The sequence below is a fragment of the Kryptolebias marmoratus genome, linkage group LG2 (genome assembly GCF_001649575.2).
Source record: "Kryptolebias marmoratus isolate JLee-2015 linkage group LG2, ASM164957v2, whole genome shotgun sequence".
In the NCBI taxonomy this organism is placed as follows: domain Eukaryota; kingdom Metazoa; phylum Chordata; class Actinopteri; order Cyprinodontiformes; family Rivulidae; genus Kryptolebias; species Kryptolebias marmoratus.
The window spans coordinates 1,392,962-1,407,733 of record NC_051431.1 but is presented as its reverse complement, the minus strand read 5'-3'; the positions used below and the strand labels follow the sequence as shown (position 1 = coordinate 1,407,733).

At 44.2% G+C, this 14,772-nt stretch overlaps 1 protein-coding gene across 1 annotated transcript; it reads right to left on the bottom strand.

Moving 5' to 3' along the window:
- Positions 1-905: 905 nt before the first annotated feature.
- Positions 906-12,076, bottom strand: tgfb1a (transforming growth factor, beta 1a). Its single transcript, XM_017404558.3, has 6 exons — positions 11,746-12,076; positions 4,979-5,248; positions 4,666-4,894; positions 3,395-3,545; positions 1,809-1,919; positions 906-1,725 (listed from the first exon to the last, which is right to left on the bottom strand). Exons 1-6 carry the CDS (start codon positions 12,074-12,076, stop codon positions 1,678-1,680), a joined length of 1,140 nt encoding a protein of 379 aa, XP_017260047.1. The 3' UTR covers positions 906-1,677.
- Between the last annotated feature and the right edge of the window lie 2,696 nt (positions 12,077-14,772).

Here is a 14,772-nt window from a genome sequence, read left to right as displayed (position 1 = left end):
AGCTGAAAGAAGCTGAAGGAGCTGAAGGAGCTGAAAGAAGCTGAAGGAGCTAAAGCTGAAAGAAGCAGAACAGCTGTGGTCATCCTCCAGGAGACGTCACAAAGTCAGCTCTCAGTCTCGTGGTCACATGACGCATCATTTTGTTCTCGTAGCTTCGTCCGCCGCTTCTCGACAGGGGTTTGCACCGAGAATCGTGTGATTGGTCAGGAGTTGTTATGGGCGTGGTTATGAGCTTTAATGGAGTCATTTTGCTGAGAAGCAGCTGGAGGCTGTTAGAAAATCCAGCCGTCTTTACAGCTGCTCCGGCGTTATTCGCTCATTACTGTGCGCCAACAAACGGCGTGATCTGTCTCAGCCGGTTTAATAAACACGGCTGGTCGCAGTGAGGGAACAGCTGAGAGGCCGGCGGGAAGAAACCCGTTTTAACGCCGCAGGAGGAGGGCGGAGCTTCCTGGAGGAGGGAGGAGCTTCCTGCAGGAGGGTGGAGCTTCCTGGGAGTTCTGATCCGAGCTCCATGACGTCTTGTAGAGTATGACGGAGAACGTCAGAACGTTAGCTAAGAGCTAAGAGCTAGCAAGGTAAAAGGGACAGACACCAGCCAAAAGTATGAAAAGGTCAGCTAAAAGCTTGAGCTAGCAAAAGACTAGCTAAAAGCTAAAAGTAGCTAAAAAGAAGAAAAAGTCAGTTAGAGGGGAATTCAATTTTAAATTAAATCGATGAAAGTTTGAAGTGTTTTTATGTTTCTGAGGTGGCTTCATTCATGTCCATGACACACCGGGGTGAGCGTGCACCGACAGGCTCAAAATACACACAAATACCTGCACACACACACACACACAGCTCTGCAGACGGTGGAAACGTGTCATCACGTTTTAATTCTCAATACAAAATCTTCCACTCCGGTCTCATAATTTAAAAAAGTTTATTTCATAGTTTTTATTATTTACAAACTTATCTAATCGGAAGTTTACTATAAAAATATGAAAGTTTAAAAACTGTTAATTGTTAATGTGACTCGTAGAATTAAATGAGTTCAATATTTCAGATGAAGCCGTTGAAATGTGAAGCTGGAGTTTATGGTGAAAACACAAAACATTTTCCTGAAGATTTGTCTTCATCTAAAGTTGACCAGTTGACCAGTTGACCAGTTAACCAGTTAACCAGTTAACCAACCCACCTGCTGCTCTGTTAACAGGTTAAAAGGCAGGAAGTCAGAGTGAAAGCTGAGTGTTTACATAAAAACAGAAAGAAAAGACGGGTCCGGTCTGTCAGTCGGAGGGAGATTTATCAGCGTGGACATTCCCTGTCGGGGCTTTTAGTTTCTGCTTTTTACGATGTAACCTGAACGCATCGTGTGCATCCTTCTCTCCCAGGAAAACCCCGACTCAACCACAGCGTTCCACCTGAGATTTAACTTTTAGTTTCTGTTAACTCCTCTGGTCCTCGTGACGTCAAACTGACACAGTTCTACTCTCTATCTGTCCATTGAACAAATAAATTAAATTATTTTATGGTAGATATATAAATTTTATCACCGCAAAAACAAAAAATAAAATAAAAAGCGTATGTACACGAAAGGTCCATGGTTTCCATCCCCTGTGAGAAGCTGAGCGTCCGTTTAAAACCACTCTGTGTTTGTCTCCAGAGGAAGCCGCTCGCTTGGACTCCGTTGGACTTTTAGCTACACCTGCAGGACTTCACGATCATGTTGGACAGTTCGTCCACCTGGAAGCGAAAGGAAACAGTCGTAAATCTTATGGCGGGTCATAGTATTGTTGTGTAAACGCTGGTCTCTGTGGTGGAGGTACCCGGTGCTGCCGGCCCACGTAGTACAGGATCGGCAGCGGCTCCAGAGCCTGCGGGACGCAGCACGGCTGGGCGGACGCTCCCGGGTTGTGATGCTTGTAAAGAGCCAGAATCTGCAAACAGGAACCAGAGGAAAGCTCAGATTTTCATCACCGACGACACATCCGCCTCAGCAGCCGGCTGAAACAAAGGCTGAGCTGATTTACTTTTGGTAAAAATAACATTTTAACCACAAAAACGTTTCAGAGTCATTCACTGAAGCATCCTGGAAACTGGAGGGTCAGCGTGTCTTTATGCTGTCTGCCAGTGTCACAGAAGTTTGTGTCTTATTTACGCTCCGACTCGAGTAAAGTCTACAGATAAAAGGGCTTTGTTTACACTGAGTGCGTACCTGCGTTTCAGAACTACAGATCTGGAGAACTCCTGGAGGAAACTGTCAAACTGAAGCATTTGATTTTTATGATTACCTTTAAACATACACATAAATTAACATCTTTATAAATCATAACAAATAAGGTGATTATTTACTATTTTATATTACTAATATATTAATATTAACCAGTTTTCTTTAAGACTAAAAGTTACACCTAAATACTTTTAGTAAGTGTTGTTTTAAATGATTATATTTGGTCTTTAAATGCCGAAATACTCAAGAAAATAATACATTAAATGATGTTTTTAACCCTAACAGACAAGAAGCGTGAGCACGAACTGGACTCTGAGCTGATATTACACTAAAAACAACCTTTTTATGTTTTTCAGCCATTGTGACACTATTTTAAATGAGCAGAAGTTTAATCCTCTTCACATAAAGCAGCCTTCGTGTTTGAAAAAAACAAAACTTTAAGTTTATTATCAGCCTAACTGCTTTTCTGTGCTTTCATGGCCAAACATTATTAATAAAACATAAATTAAATGCAAATATTTCCTGTTGGTTTGAGGGTAAAACCAAAGCAACCACTGGGACACGTCAGGCATCGTGTGATCATATTTTATTGATAAAAAGCAGTCAGTGATCTAAAGAATTCCCTGATTTTCAGGTTAATATTATGTTTTTAGTTTCGCTCCATTTGTACCCGGGGGTAAAAAAAAAGAATCATCAACGGGAACGCTCCCTGGAGCTGGAAATCTGTCCAAATCCAATATGGCTGCCTCACACAACAAAAGACATCTGTCAGTTTGTATCTGATTAAATCAGTCATATTAGTGCTTTTCATCATCTGTTAGCAAACATGTTAGCTCGACGCACTAACGGCAGCTAGCCTGGTCGCAGCAGGGAGCAAACGGTGGCCATTTTGCAACTTGAAACCAGAACAGAGGTGGGGGCAGCAGCAGTCGTGGTTGGAGGATGAAGCTGAAGCAGAAAGTGATGACCACCAGGTGCTGATCCCACAACAATCTCACTGCGTTTTCTGGCTCCTGATGGCTCTAAAGCTTTAGTTTCTTTTCCAGTGCTGCTGATTTTAAAAAGCCGGTGGCTGCGTTCGTGTTCTGGGTGTAAATGAAGCTGATTCTACGAGTGCAACGAGCCTGGAGCTCAGACAGAGCAGCTCATCAGTTAACAACCAGAGGAGCTTTCAAACTGTACCTGAGAGTATTTGTTTTCGGCATTCCAGATGTAGGTGCACGACCCCATGCAGTAGTTAGCGTGGTAGCCTGTGGGCTTGTGGATCCACTTCCAGCCCAGGTCCTTCCTGAAGTCGATGTACAAACTCCGCACACAGCAGGACTCTGTTTGGCTGCAGACAGAGAGGGAAGAACTCCTTCAGGTGTTTCAGATGGCAGAACAGGTTTTAAACCAGGCACTTTGTATCTGATAATGTACCATTAAAGATGTAATTACATCAGACCAAATCTGCAGATTTAATTAAGGCGTCCCGCCTGGACTAACGCCCTCGGCCATTGTTTGCAAAGGAAACCCAAATACAACATGTCTGACAGGCGATCTACGACCTGAAAGGATTCAGCTTCTCTGAGGACTGAAGAAGACAGCGGCTCATCTGCTGAGGTGACGCTCCAAAAACACGGAGATTTAACAGCAGGAACGCATTCAGAAGCTTGACTAAAACATTTCAAATAGTTTTGACCTGCAGCTGATGTAGATCTGCCTTTTTATTAAAAAATAAAGTACTTTTCTTCATATTCTAATGGTTCAAACTTAAAGCTGGAGGGTGTTGTTTCAGTAAACACATCATTGTTGGCCTGTTTCTTTTATATTTCCACTTCTTCAGCCTCTCTGTTATTATAGCCGTTCATTTATCAAAACGTTCGGCTCGTTCGGCTGCTTCCACTTTTAGTTTTAATAACTTATAAACTTTTCAAAAATATTTATGAATATTGTTGTTCTTTATAACCTGCTTCAGCTAATAAATCTACCTTTAGCTCTTAGGTACCGCCCTCATACTTTTAGCTCAGCTTTTGCTGTTATTAGCTTACAGCTAGCCTTTTGCTACTTTTAGCTAGTGGTCTGCTTCTTTAGCTTTAACGCCTCAGTTTTACCTTCTTCAGCAAATCTATTCCACTCCTCAGTTTCACTGACATGTTCACCTTTTTACACTCTCTGAGCTTCCAAACAAGCTCCGAATGATTCCTGATTCGAGCCAGGCTGCTGTTGGCTCGGAGGGCGGAGCTTCCTGTAGGTGTGATCCAGGTGTTTTCTCCTCCAACACAACCAGACTGTCTGTGTGTGGGTGAATGTCCTGGTCCTGGAGGAAGTCCATCCTGCTGAAAACCTGCAGGATGGCGTTCCTCCAGGACCAGGGTTGGAGCTTCTGTCTCCTATCGCTGAAAAGGCTGGAGGCTTGTCAGCTGATGTTCGTTTCATGGAAAAAGCCCTTTCAGAATAATGGTGGTGCTTACGCTGTGCAGGTGTCCTGTGCGGTTGTGGAGCGTTTCCTGCGGGAGGAGAGGTGGCTGCTCATGTTCTGAGGGATGGACATGGTCAGGATGTACGGCAGCTTCTCTGTCATCTTCCGCATTTGTCCCTGGTCGCCTCGGATACTTTCTGTCCCGGAGATGGAAAATTTGAAGTTGCTGCTGGACTGGCCGCACTCACAGAACACACGCAGCTGGAAGATCTGCACATCCTCTGGGAAACAAACAGGTTATTGGTTTTGGGAAAAAGCGTAAAGGAAGAGGCCTGACACGAGGTAACACAAGGCGTGCGCCTCACCTGGCTCCCTGAGCCACTTCTGCAGGGGTTCAGTCACGTCGAAGGACAGCCATTTGTCCTTCAGGTGGTTGGTTATGAAGCGGGAGGCGTGGTAACGCACCGAGCCGTTGGTGCTGTAGTACAGCTCCACCCGCTGCTCCTCGGGTATCCTCGGGTCCTTGATGTACATCCGCAGCTCGGCGCTGGTCAGCAGGCTGGCGTCGCCCACGCTCCTCCGGACCACAGGCATGTTGAAGGACATTATTTTGGAGCTCTCCGTGTGGTTTTGGTCTGTGTGGTTTAAACAAATAAAAGTGATTACTTTTTGTTTTAACCGCTCAGAAGGGAAGTTCAATTCTTCATCCAGTCGAATGAAAACATGACGTTTCCTGAGATGTGTGAGAAAATCAACTGTGTGACGCTGAGTCAGCGTTCACGCTGCGGTTTTCCTGTTTTTTTAATTTTCTGTGTAATTTTTTGCTACTTCTGCATATTCTGTGTTATTTTAGCCGTTTGGCTCTGACTTTTATACTTTAAAAATATTGAACTTTATTCACAACAATTGTTCGTTTATCTGCTTTAGCTCCTGGCTGTTCTTTCAGCTGTTAGCTACTAGTACTTTTAGCTTTTAGCTGGCCTTTTGCCACTTTTAGCAACTCTTTAGCTTTTATATTTTGATCATATAAATACGGGATCACGGCTGCATCTTAACTTTTTCCTTCTGATTAAAACAAACAAGCGCAGGGATGATTTGAGGTCAATTGTTCTCGTCTCAGTTGGTGGCTCTCTGAGGCCTGATGTGACGGTTCTGCGGTTCTGCGGTTCCGTTCACAGAACCATCTGTAAAAACTTCCATGGAAACTTTCTGGGAAATGTTGGATGAAGCATCTGAATCCGATCTGACAGCCTCAGCAGTAATTATTTATACCCTCTGCTTGGTTCAGGTGAATTATCTGAGGTTTAAACTGTAAAAGTTATTCTTTTAAACCGGCTTTGATGTTCTTCAGCATTATTTATGAAGTGATCTCTCATTTAGCTTTGCTTTGAAACTGCTGATAAAATACTCTTTAAAGAAATGACTCTTTTGTTTCATCTCACTTGCCAAGGAATGCACTTTATTTTCTTCTACTTAAGTTAATAAGATGAATCATGAGCAGCTTTTATTACATTTCTGGCCAACAAAGAAAAAGAAGTAAGTTTGTCACAGCCAAGAGTCAGACTCCAGCACCACACAAACCAACAGGTGATCTCAGGGGATTTTACTTCATTTCTGCTTTCTACACTTTACTGATCTGATTATTGGACCTAATTAAGCAGATTTATAAACTGCTGGTTCATCCAGTCACTGGTCAAGTGTTTGTTTTTTAAACAATAAACATTTTTACACTTTCTTCCAACTTCTTTCCACACAGATGGGAGCAACAAATGATCTGAAACTGAAGTTTCTTCATAAGAAACGACAGAACTGTGAAGAACTAGTGTTCAATGTGACCCTTGACCTTTTGTCCTTTGGACCAGTCCTTCCCAAAGCTGAGGCTCGGACCCCAATGTGGGTCACGAAACACCAAGCGGGGGTCCTCAGACAATCTCCAGACATCATTTAAAAAAGGATTCTTTACGCCATGTTCTTCTAATAATTGCTCCAGAGTTAAAAAGTCGTCAGATGAATAAAAAAGCGTATTTTGGAGGTTAAGACTGTTGATATTGTCATTCTGACCATGGTTAACTGTGTTATTAACAGTTTTTGTCTCTTTAAATAAGAAACATTTGGGCTGAAAAGAATAAAAGGTTTGGGAACCACTAATTTTGGTTGAACCTTGAAAAATAACATGTATAATATGTTTAATCTCGTGATATTTTGCATGACCTGTTAGCTCCTGGAATAAGGTTTGTGAATGACTCTCAGCTACTACCACACCAAATCTGAGCTCAATATCTGCAAAACTGTCTGAGTTGGAGCCATTTTGGTTTAGGGTACGGTCGTTGAATCGAGTTGACTCTAAAAGTTTTGTACCTTTGTACTAATATCTGAAGACTTTTTGCATGCGTCTCTGACATATTTAAAAAATTCTGCTTCTCTCCCATAAACCTAACAAATGTTTTTCTCAGAAATGTCTCATCAGTGGAGCAGAATAGCTGAGTTCAGAGTGTTACTCAATAATCACGCCCGGAGCCAAACATTTATCTGTCCCAGCTGCTGTAAAGTTAACCACAGAGAGAGTTTTGTTCTCTCACAGCGTTGCTGCCCATAAACACAACTGTAATCCCCGAGTTTTCCTATAACATGAGAGCGGGAACGTTCCCCCTACGGAGTCTGAGGAAAAACAGAGCGAAGCTACTGGAGGATTCACCGACATCAATCCTCCAGTTTCATACAGTTTATACGAAGAGATAAAGTAAGGCTGAGGCGTGCGCAGATAAGCAGATGATTGAGAGGGAAACGGCGTGCACAGGAACAGTTCGAGGCAGTTCAACAGGGGGAGGGAATGTTGTAAATGTCAAGAAAACCGAATGAGTGGTAAGGAGTGTAAGGGTGTGAGTGGATGTGTGGAGAAATTGGAGATGTGTATCAATGGTTGCAATGCCTGGCAATGGCCCCAATCCCCGTCTCTGCCTGAGCCTGCCGAAGCCAGGATTCTCTGCTCCCAAGTCTGGGAATTACTTTGACAGGAGCCCAACCCAGCCTCGCATACTTGTGCTGCACGCTCGGTCCGGGCCGTACCAGGATTCTCCACGTCACGCCTGCTCCTGTATCGCTTACAAGCATCAGCGTTTGGGTCATCGACCGAGCTTCAGCTGCTGCGGAGAGGCCGAACTGAAACTGAAAAGAGCCGATGTGCAGCGAAACAGGAAATGAGATTTTGACATTTTGCTGGTCCCACCCAGAGCACGGCTGAATGTTTGGTTAGGAGCGCATACATGGAAACACTGAGCATCAAAACCCCAACACGCAGAGCACATAAAGCTTTTATCTCCAGCTAACTTAAAGGAAAGTTAAAACTTTACAGAAGCGTTTGCAAAACAGGAAATGAAGTAACTTCCCCTAAGAAGCATATTGGCAGCGGGGCCATAATTACGCTGAAGCTTTCGCCTCACTTCTACTTTCTAATTAACCCAGTTCTCATTGTCTCCCAAGGCCCGTAAATAAAGGTTTTACCAGATAAAAATTCAATCTGTTGTTTGAATAAAGTGTGAAATATCCTCTGTGCTACACGGGATAATAAAGGCTCACTTCTCCAGAAATAGCATCCTGGCTTCGGGATGGGTGTGGGGGGGATTTGAGTCTTGAACCAGAGCCTATCCACAGGTAAGCCGGGGACAGCTGTTGTGACAAGTAAGGAGACAGCTCTGTAATTATCGGTGGGAGGAAACAGATTCCAGCAAAGTCTGCCTCCTCCACGCTCGGCCCCACCTTCACGCGGCTCGCCGGCGGACTTCGCTCGCTCTCACGGTAAAATGAATGGGTATTCCAGAGCGCTGCACTAATTTCTAAACGAACAGTGGCTGGTGGCTGGTTTCCAGAGAGAGAAACGGCACGCTGTGATGCTGAGGTGAAGTTGTGTGGTCTTTGGGGGAGGGATGTGGCTGAAGGAATTCAGCCTAATCTACCAGACAATTACCCTGATGGAGACTTAAACTGTTAAGTTTTAAAATGCACACATCCCTGTGGGCTGATGTGGGGGTTGTTCGACAAAAAGAAAGCTCTAAATGAAATGATGAAGAGTTTTTAATGAAGACATCCGCGTTTTAATTAGTGTGCGTCATTGTTGTTGTTTATTAAAAACTTAACTTTTAATAAACAGGAGGAAGGAGTCAAGATGGCTGCTACTGCCACATAAACTTTACTTCAATATCTGTAATTTTGAGTGAGTTGGAGCCATTTTTGTGTTGTGGCAGCCATCTTTAGTGGAGGTCCATCCAGTCGTGACTTCGTTCAGACCCGTCCAGCGGCTCATTATTTAATTTGCTAACAAACAAACAAACAAACAAACAAACAGGGTCTGAACGGTGTTAAACTCAGAGTACGGTTGCATCGATAACTCCTTTCTTTCAAACCGAGTACAAGTACTTTCATTTAAGTACTCGATGATACAGAGTACTGATCAGTGAGGTCAAAACACAGAACAGGAAATAACGCAAATATTAATATTTGTTTTTTAATTATCTTGTTATAAATGCTGTTTCTGCAGGAGATGACTCTCAGCTACTACCACAACCAACTGTAGCTCAGTTTTAGGCCATTTTTGTGTTTGCTAGCTGTGGCGGCCATCTTAAATTCAAACGTTGATAAGTTGTAGATCCACTGATTTCATTCGGGTCCGTCCTCAGATATTTTGCTAACTGTGGTGAAACAGCTTATGGTGGGCATATAAATGCATTCTTTCGGCGCGCAGAGGTCGCCTCTGTTTTTAGAACCGGACTAAGATAGCGGAGGGGTGTTCTCTGGCATTCCAAGGAGCTCGGAAACACATGCTCCCCACGGGCACCGCTAGGACCGGACCTGAGTCACTCAGCATCTCTGCGGCCATCAGCCTGCCTTCCTTCCTGCCAAGCTGCCCTGTCACAAACATGCTGCAAACACACTGATAATAAGCTCAGGAAGCCCAGCCGAGAGAGGACTCAGAGGCCGGACAGGGTCCCAGAAAGACAGAGTCACAAGTTAATCAGTTTTTAAAGAGATAGGGGAGTCGAATGGAAAATGCCCCAGGAAGGAAGGGTAGAGATACGATGGAGAGCAAGTGGCAGATAAGTAGGGGAGAACCCGATGCCTCGAGTTACAGACAGGGAAAATCCCAGTCCCACGGGGAAAAAACAAAAATACAAGCAAAAACGAGAGCGAGGGAGCAAAGTTTATGTAATGCTCTTCTTAGTTTCTTTTTTCTTTGTCGCCATGTTCCTTCGTTCTCATTGGAGCAGCAGAACAAAAACAAAAAACCCTGCTTTGTTCTGTCTGTGGTCCATCCATCTTAAAGAGTGTCTCTGATAGGGGTTGAACGACTACATATTTTTAAGGTCGACTACATCATGATAATAGTCGAGTCGATGTCGACTAGTCGCGGTGACGTCATAGTGACGTAAGCGCAAAAACTCTTCACAACTACTTGGAGGCTTTATTAGCTATTTTCACGGCAAATATTGACCCCTAGCTAGGTTCGAAAAACTGTAGCAAATCTCTAAATCCTTCTCCGTGGACAGCAGCTAGTGGTCTCATGTCTTTGACAATGAAATTCACAAGCAAATTTGTGATTTGCTGCCGCCGGTGTCCTGTCACAGCTGGGCGTTTCATGAATGAAGTTACTGACAACTGACTGGATCGAGCCGGTTGTTCAGGAGCTAGCATTAGCGGATGCCTTTTCAAATGACTGTGCATCGCGGTCGTACTTTTGTTGTACTTCAGCACAGCTTTGCAGATTTTGCATGTTACGGTAGTTAAACCAGAAGAGTCATCTTTAGTGAAATATTTCCACACTGTTGACGAATTTCTACCTGTTTGACAAGATGCAGGCTTGTCCTCGATCTGTTTTGAAGACGCCATTTTGTAGCCAGTGTTCTGTCAGATCTGCTGTCAGACTGTCATACACTTCTGACAGCTGATCTGATGACACTTCTAAGCACGAAGTGTCATTCTTAGCACGAACTCACGGCTATATATATGTCAGACAAGTATACACTGTCATTACCAACTACAGGCTTTTATTTAATCAGCAGCTGTCATTACCACAGATCTTTATTTAATCAGCAACATAACATCATAATGTATTAGTTAGATCGTCGTGACAAAGACACTCGCGAGCCGGCTAAGTGACATCCTTAGCGGGAAGGGGGCGAGTTTTAGACGGCTCGTATTTTGTAGTTGACTGCAGCTGCAACTCCATCTCCTTTTAAAAACACTGTAAAACCACAAATATGCATCCATCTACATATCATTTAAACTAATGTATTAACTTATTTTTCTTGTGTCTTGTGACGTATACTGTGCTGTCAGATCAGCACAGGCTGTCACCACCGGCAATCACATGACTGCGACTAGTCGACATGAAATGTAAAAACTCGCGAGACGTCCTAGAGTCGACTAGTCGACTAGTCGACTAATTGGTTCAACCCCTAGTCTCTGATGTGGAGGACAAAAGGTGTGAGTAAAGTGAGCAGAGCAGGTAGAGAACAACGTGCAGACACCAAACGTTTATCAGAAGAGTCGCTGCTGTCCTTCAGCCACTGAGCAAACACGATCTGCTGCGACTAATAAAGCCATAAAAACGCTGTGCTGCACGTCAGAGGGGGAGCCTAGTCCTGTTAACTTGTTACTCCGAACTCTGGAAGACGCCTGAAGTTGTTGAACGCAGATCAGAACACGTGCACGTGTTGAAGGAATTTATGGATGAGTTTAGCTTTGGGGCAAATCCTGATTAATAGAAGCTGTAGCTGCTGAGTTCGGCTGTCCCAATGAAAGCTTTTAGGACTTATTTAGGTATAAATGTGTTGCTGTTAAACACGCAGCTCTGAAAGTGTCTTTTTTTTGGTTCTGTTTGTTTTGTATTTGTTCCAAAGTCCACCTTTTTCATCATCTGGAGAATAAATGCTTCAAACTAAGAATATTAGCTTCTCTGTGTTGAAAGTTGAGCAACAAGTTCCTGAAACTGAAGGAGCATAAATCACCATCATACAATTATGGGACTTTCTTACAGCTATCGTTAGGCCATCTGTAATTATCCTCATTAGTGAAAATGAGCGCGGGTGCACCAGAGCTCGTGATTTATACACCGCTCCTCTGAATTATTGGTACTTACCGGTCATGTTGAACTTGTTGAGAACCTTGGCGAAGTACTCCTCCTCCTCCTGCTTTGGGGAGATGGTGCTCTGGACTTCAATCTGTTGGTCCTTCAGCAGGTCCTTGGTGCTGTTGTAGAGCGATACCACCGCGGAGGGTATCTCCTCCTTGTCTCCAGACTCGTCTGGTTCAGGTGCTTTTGATAAGCGCAGTTTGCTGAGAATCTGGCTTCTAATGGCCTCGATACGCTTTTGCCGAACTATCTCCAAGTCCAAAGTCTTACATGTGGACATAACGCTCACGGTGTCCAGCATGTGCGCAGCCAGCAGCAGCAGAAAACCAAGCCTCATCGTGGCAGCTTTACGGCTGAAGCACTTCTGATTCTTAGCGAGTTCTCGCTCACCTTTTCTTTCCCTGCCTGCCTCCAGCCGGGGATGCTTGGGGAGCCAGTGAATCACTCAGAGGAGAGGTGTGACTGACGCAAGGTGTTTACACACAGCACAACAATTACAGCAGTGTGGAGAGTCCAGAAAATTCACAAAAACTGGAGCTGAGGTTGTTGCCACTGCTGTGAAAACCACCTAACACTCGTCTTCTTTGCATAGAAGCAGGCGGAGAGAATCCCAGCGGGCAGACTCAGGTAAACCAGCAACGTCACACACCCTGAAGAGTCCAGAACAACTGCTCACACAGCAAACTCAACGTCCATCGAGCCAAGATGTTCCTGCAGCATCCAGTCAGCAGTCCTTCCTCCTCAGAGCAAGTTTCTGCGCCTCCACGTGCCCTCTCAGTACTCTATCAGCGAGCAGTCTCTCATTACACGTCCCCGGAGGCAAGGGGAACAAATGTGAACAGAGCTGGAACAATCAGCAAAATGATAACTGCAGTTGGCAGAACCTGACTCACTTACTTTCTATGCCTAAGGCTTCGAACCCCGTCCCTGCTTCCTGTCCCAGTTGACCCATAAGTAGCTTCGCAGGTCATTCAGAGCTTTTCTAGATGGCTTTGTGCCAACGACACCTCGATGGGGAAACAAAGTCCAAGTACGAAGTTGTTAAAATATATCTGTGCTGCTTTAGTCAAGGTCAGCCCAACAGAAAAGCATGTGACAAACATGCACTGCACTCAGCTTTGACTACCTCTTTTTTTTTCAGTTAATAACGTGATGTCTGTCAGCGCCTCCGGCTCACGCCACCAGCTGCCTCTCTGTCCGTCTCTTCATTCTCAAACACCGTAAAGAACAAGTCCAATCTCTGTGGACAGCTAGCAGAGGTTTAAAGGGAGCTCTGTCCTTGCTGTGGAAAAGTTGTTACCTTCTCTTTACATGAGCACCATCCAGACACAGCAGCAGGAGCTCCTTTCAGTCCTCTTTGTGCTCTATCCATCCATGGACTCACCTCCTTCACACAGATCTCTACCTCCAACCGTCGGATGCCGTTGGGCTTTCTCCCGCTGCCTGACAGAGTGATTTGTGGGAGCTCGAGGCTCAGATAACTTGTACTCTCTCTCTCTCTCTCTCTCCCTCTAACTCTGTGTTTCTTCTTGTTCCTGTTCGCTGTCTAATAGAGCGAGAAGCTCTCCGCCCAGGAAATGGAGCTAGCGGCCGCAGAGTAAAACATCTGTTGCCAGAAGCTGAACATGAACTGACTTTACCTGGACTGACTCTGTCTGCAGAGACCAGCCGTACCGACCGGCCGCCACTTCTACCTGGAGGCTGGGAAGGTGTCAGCCCGCCGGGCCGAGGCAGCCAGCCACTTCAGACAAGACACACTAAAAATAGAGTTGTGAATTTCATGGGCTGAAGATCCAGCAGGGCAGGGCTGCGAGGCACACTGTCCTCCGTCTGGGTGCCTTTTGCAGGTCGGATTGTGTATTTTCAAAAAAGGAGACGAGACTAAAACAAACCAGAGAGGCTTTCAGTCATTGCAGCTCTGTCTGAAGGTTCAACAGGGAAGTAAAGACAGAAAACTACTAAAGCAGTGTTTGGGTTTCCCCCATATATGTCTTTCCAATAACTGCCTATTGTTATACTGTATATAAAGAAAGAACTACTCATGGAACATCACATGAAACATAAGGAAACAGAAAGCTAAAAAAATCCCCTGAAGATCCAGCAGGCATCAGTATTTATTCAAAGGAGGAAACTACAGTCTATAAATGTAGGCCTGCCGCTCTTTATCTCTGATGGCTTTTATTGATAATAAGGTGAGAACAGGAGGGCTGCTTCAAAGTGTCAACATGTAGGAGTTTAGATGAAAACACACTGCCCTCTGCTGGGAGGAGGTGGTACAGGAACCCTTTTAAAAACACCAACCTGTTCTGCCAAACTGCAAATAAAACCTAAACAGAACCAGGTAAACGTTACAAAATGGAACGGGCAACTGAATAATTCACAAAAGTGGAGTTTTACTAAACGCAACAGAAGAGATGAAACTTTATACCACATAACAACAAGAGCGAGGATTACATGGATCAGACAGAAAAATAAGTAAAAATGACATTTTCTGCTAAAAACTAGGTGTGAACACTGAGCGCTGGACGACAGATGCTAAAGTACAAAAGTAGCAAAACACTAGCAAAAAGCTAAAACGAGAAGCAAAACGGCAACTAAAAACAAAACTAAAAACAAGTTCAAGTCGCCTGAAGGAGATTTAAAGAGGAACAGAGTTTTTGAAGGAACTGAAAAGGTCTCCATGTAAATATTTGCAAATAAAGTTAAATATTTTGAAAAGTATAAAAGAAGTCGGAGCAGCCGTCAGCTAAATGAGCCAAACGTTTTTTTATGAACGGCTAAAACAGGAGAAAGTCTGTAAAGTACAGCGTGCTGACTCAGCAGCAACTCTGTTAAGAAGAATAAAATTATCTGTCTTATTGGTTTCTGAAATTATTAAACTGTGGGGAATGTTTGAGGGTGTCTGACGGGAAAAACTTGTCTAAATCGAATTTGAACTTTTTGAAACATTTAAACTTCCAGCAAGAAGAGGCGCCACGTTCTGCCGACTCCGAACTGAACACAGCTGCCTCCAGGAACAAACCACCTGAACAC

What these genes read in the sequence shown, in the direction of transcription:
- tgfb1a (XM_017404558.3), bottom strand. Translation starts at nt 12,076, where the DNA reads ATGAGGCTTGGTTTTCTGCTGCTGCTGGCTGCGCACATGCTGGACACC. An exon ending in CAACAAGTTCAACATGACCG is followed by an intron (nt 5,249 to 11,745) that starts GTAAGTACCAAT and finishes TAAACCACACAG; the next exon opens with ACCAAAACCACACGGAGAGC. An exon ending in GCACAGGACACCTGCACAGC is followed by an intron (nt 3,546 to 4,665) that starts GTAAGCACCACC and finishes CTCTGTCTGCAG; the next exon opens with CCAAACAGAGTCCTGCTGTG.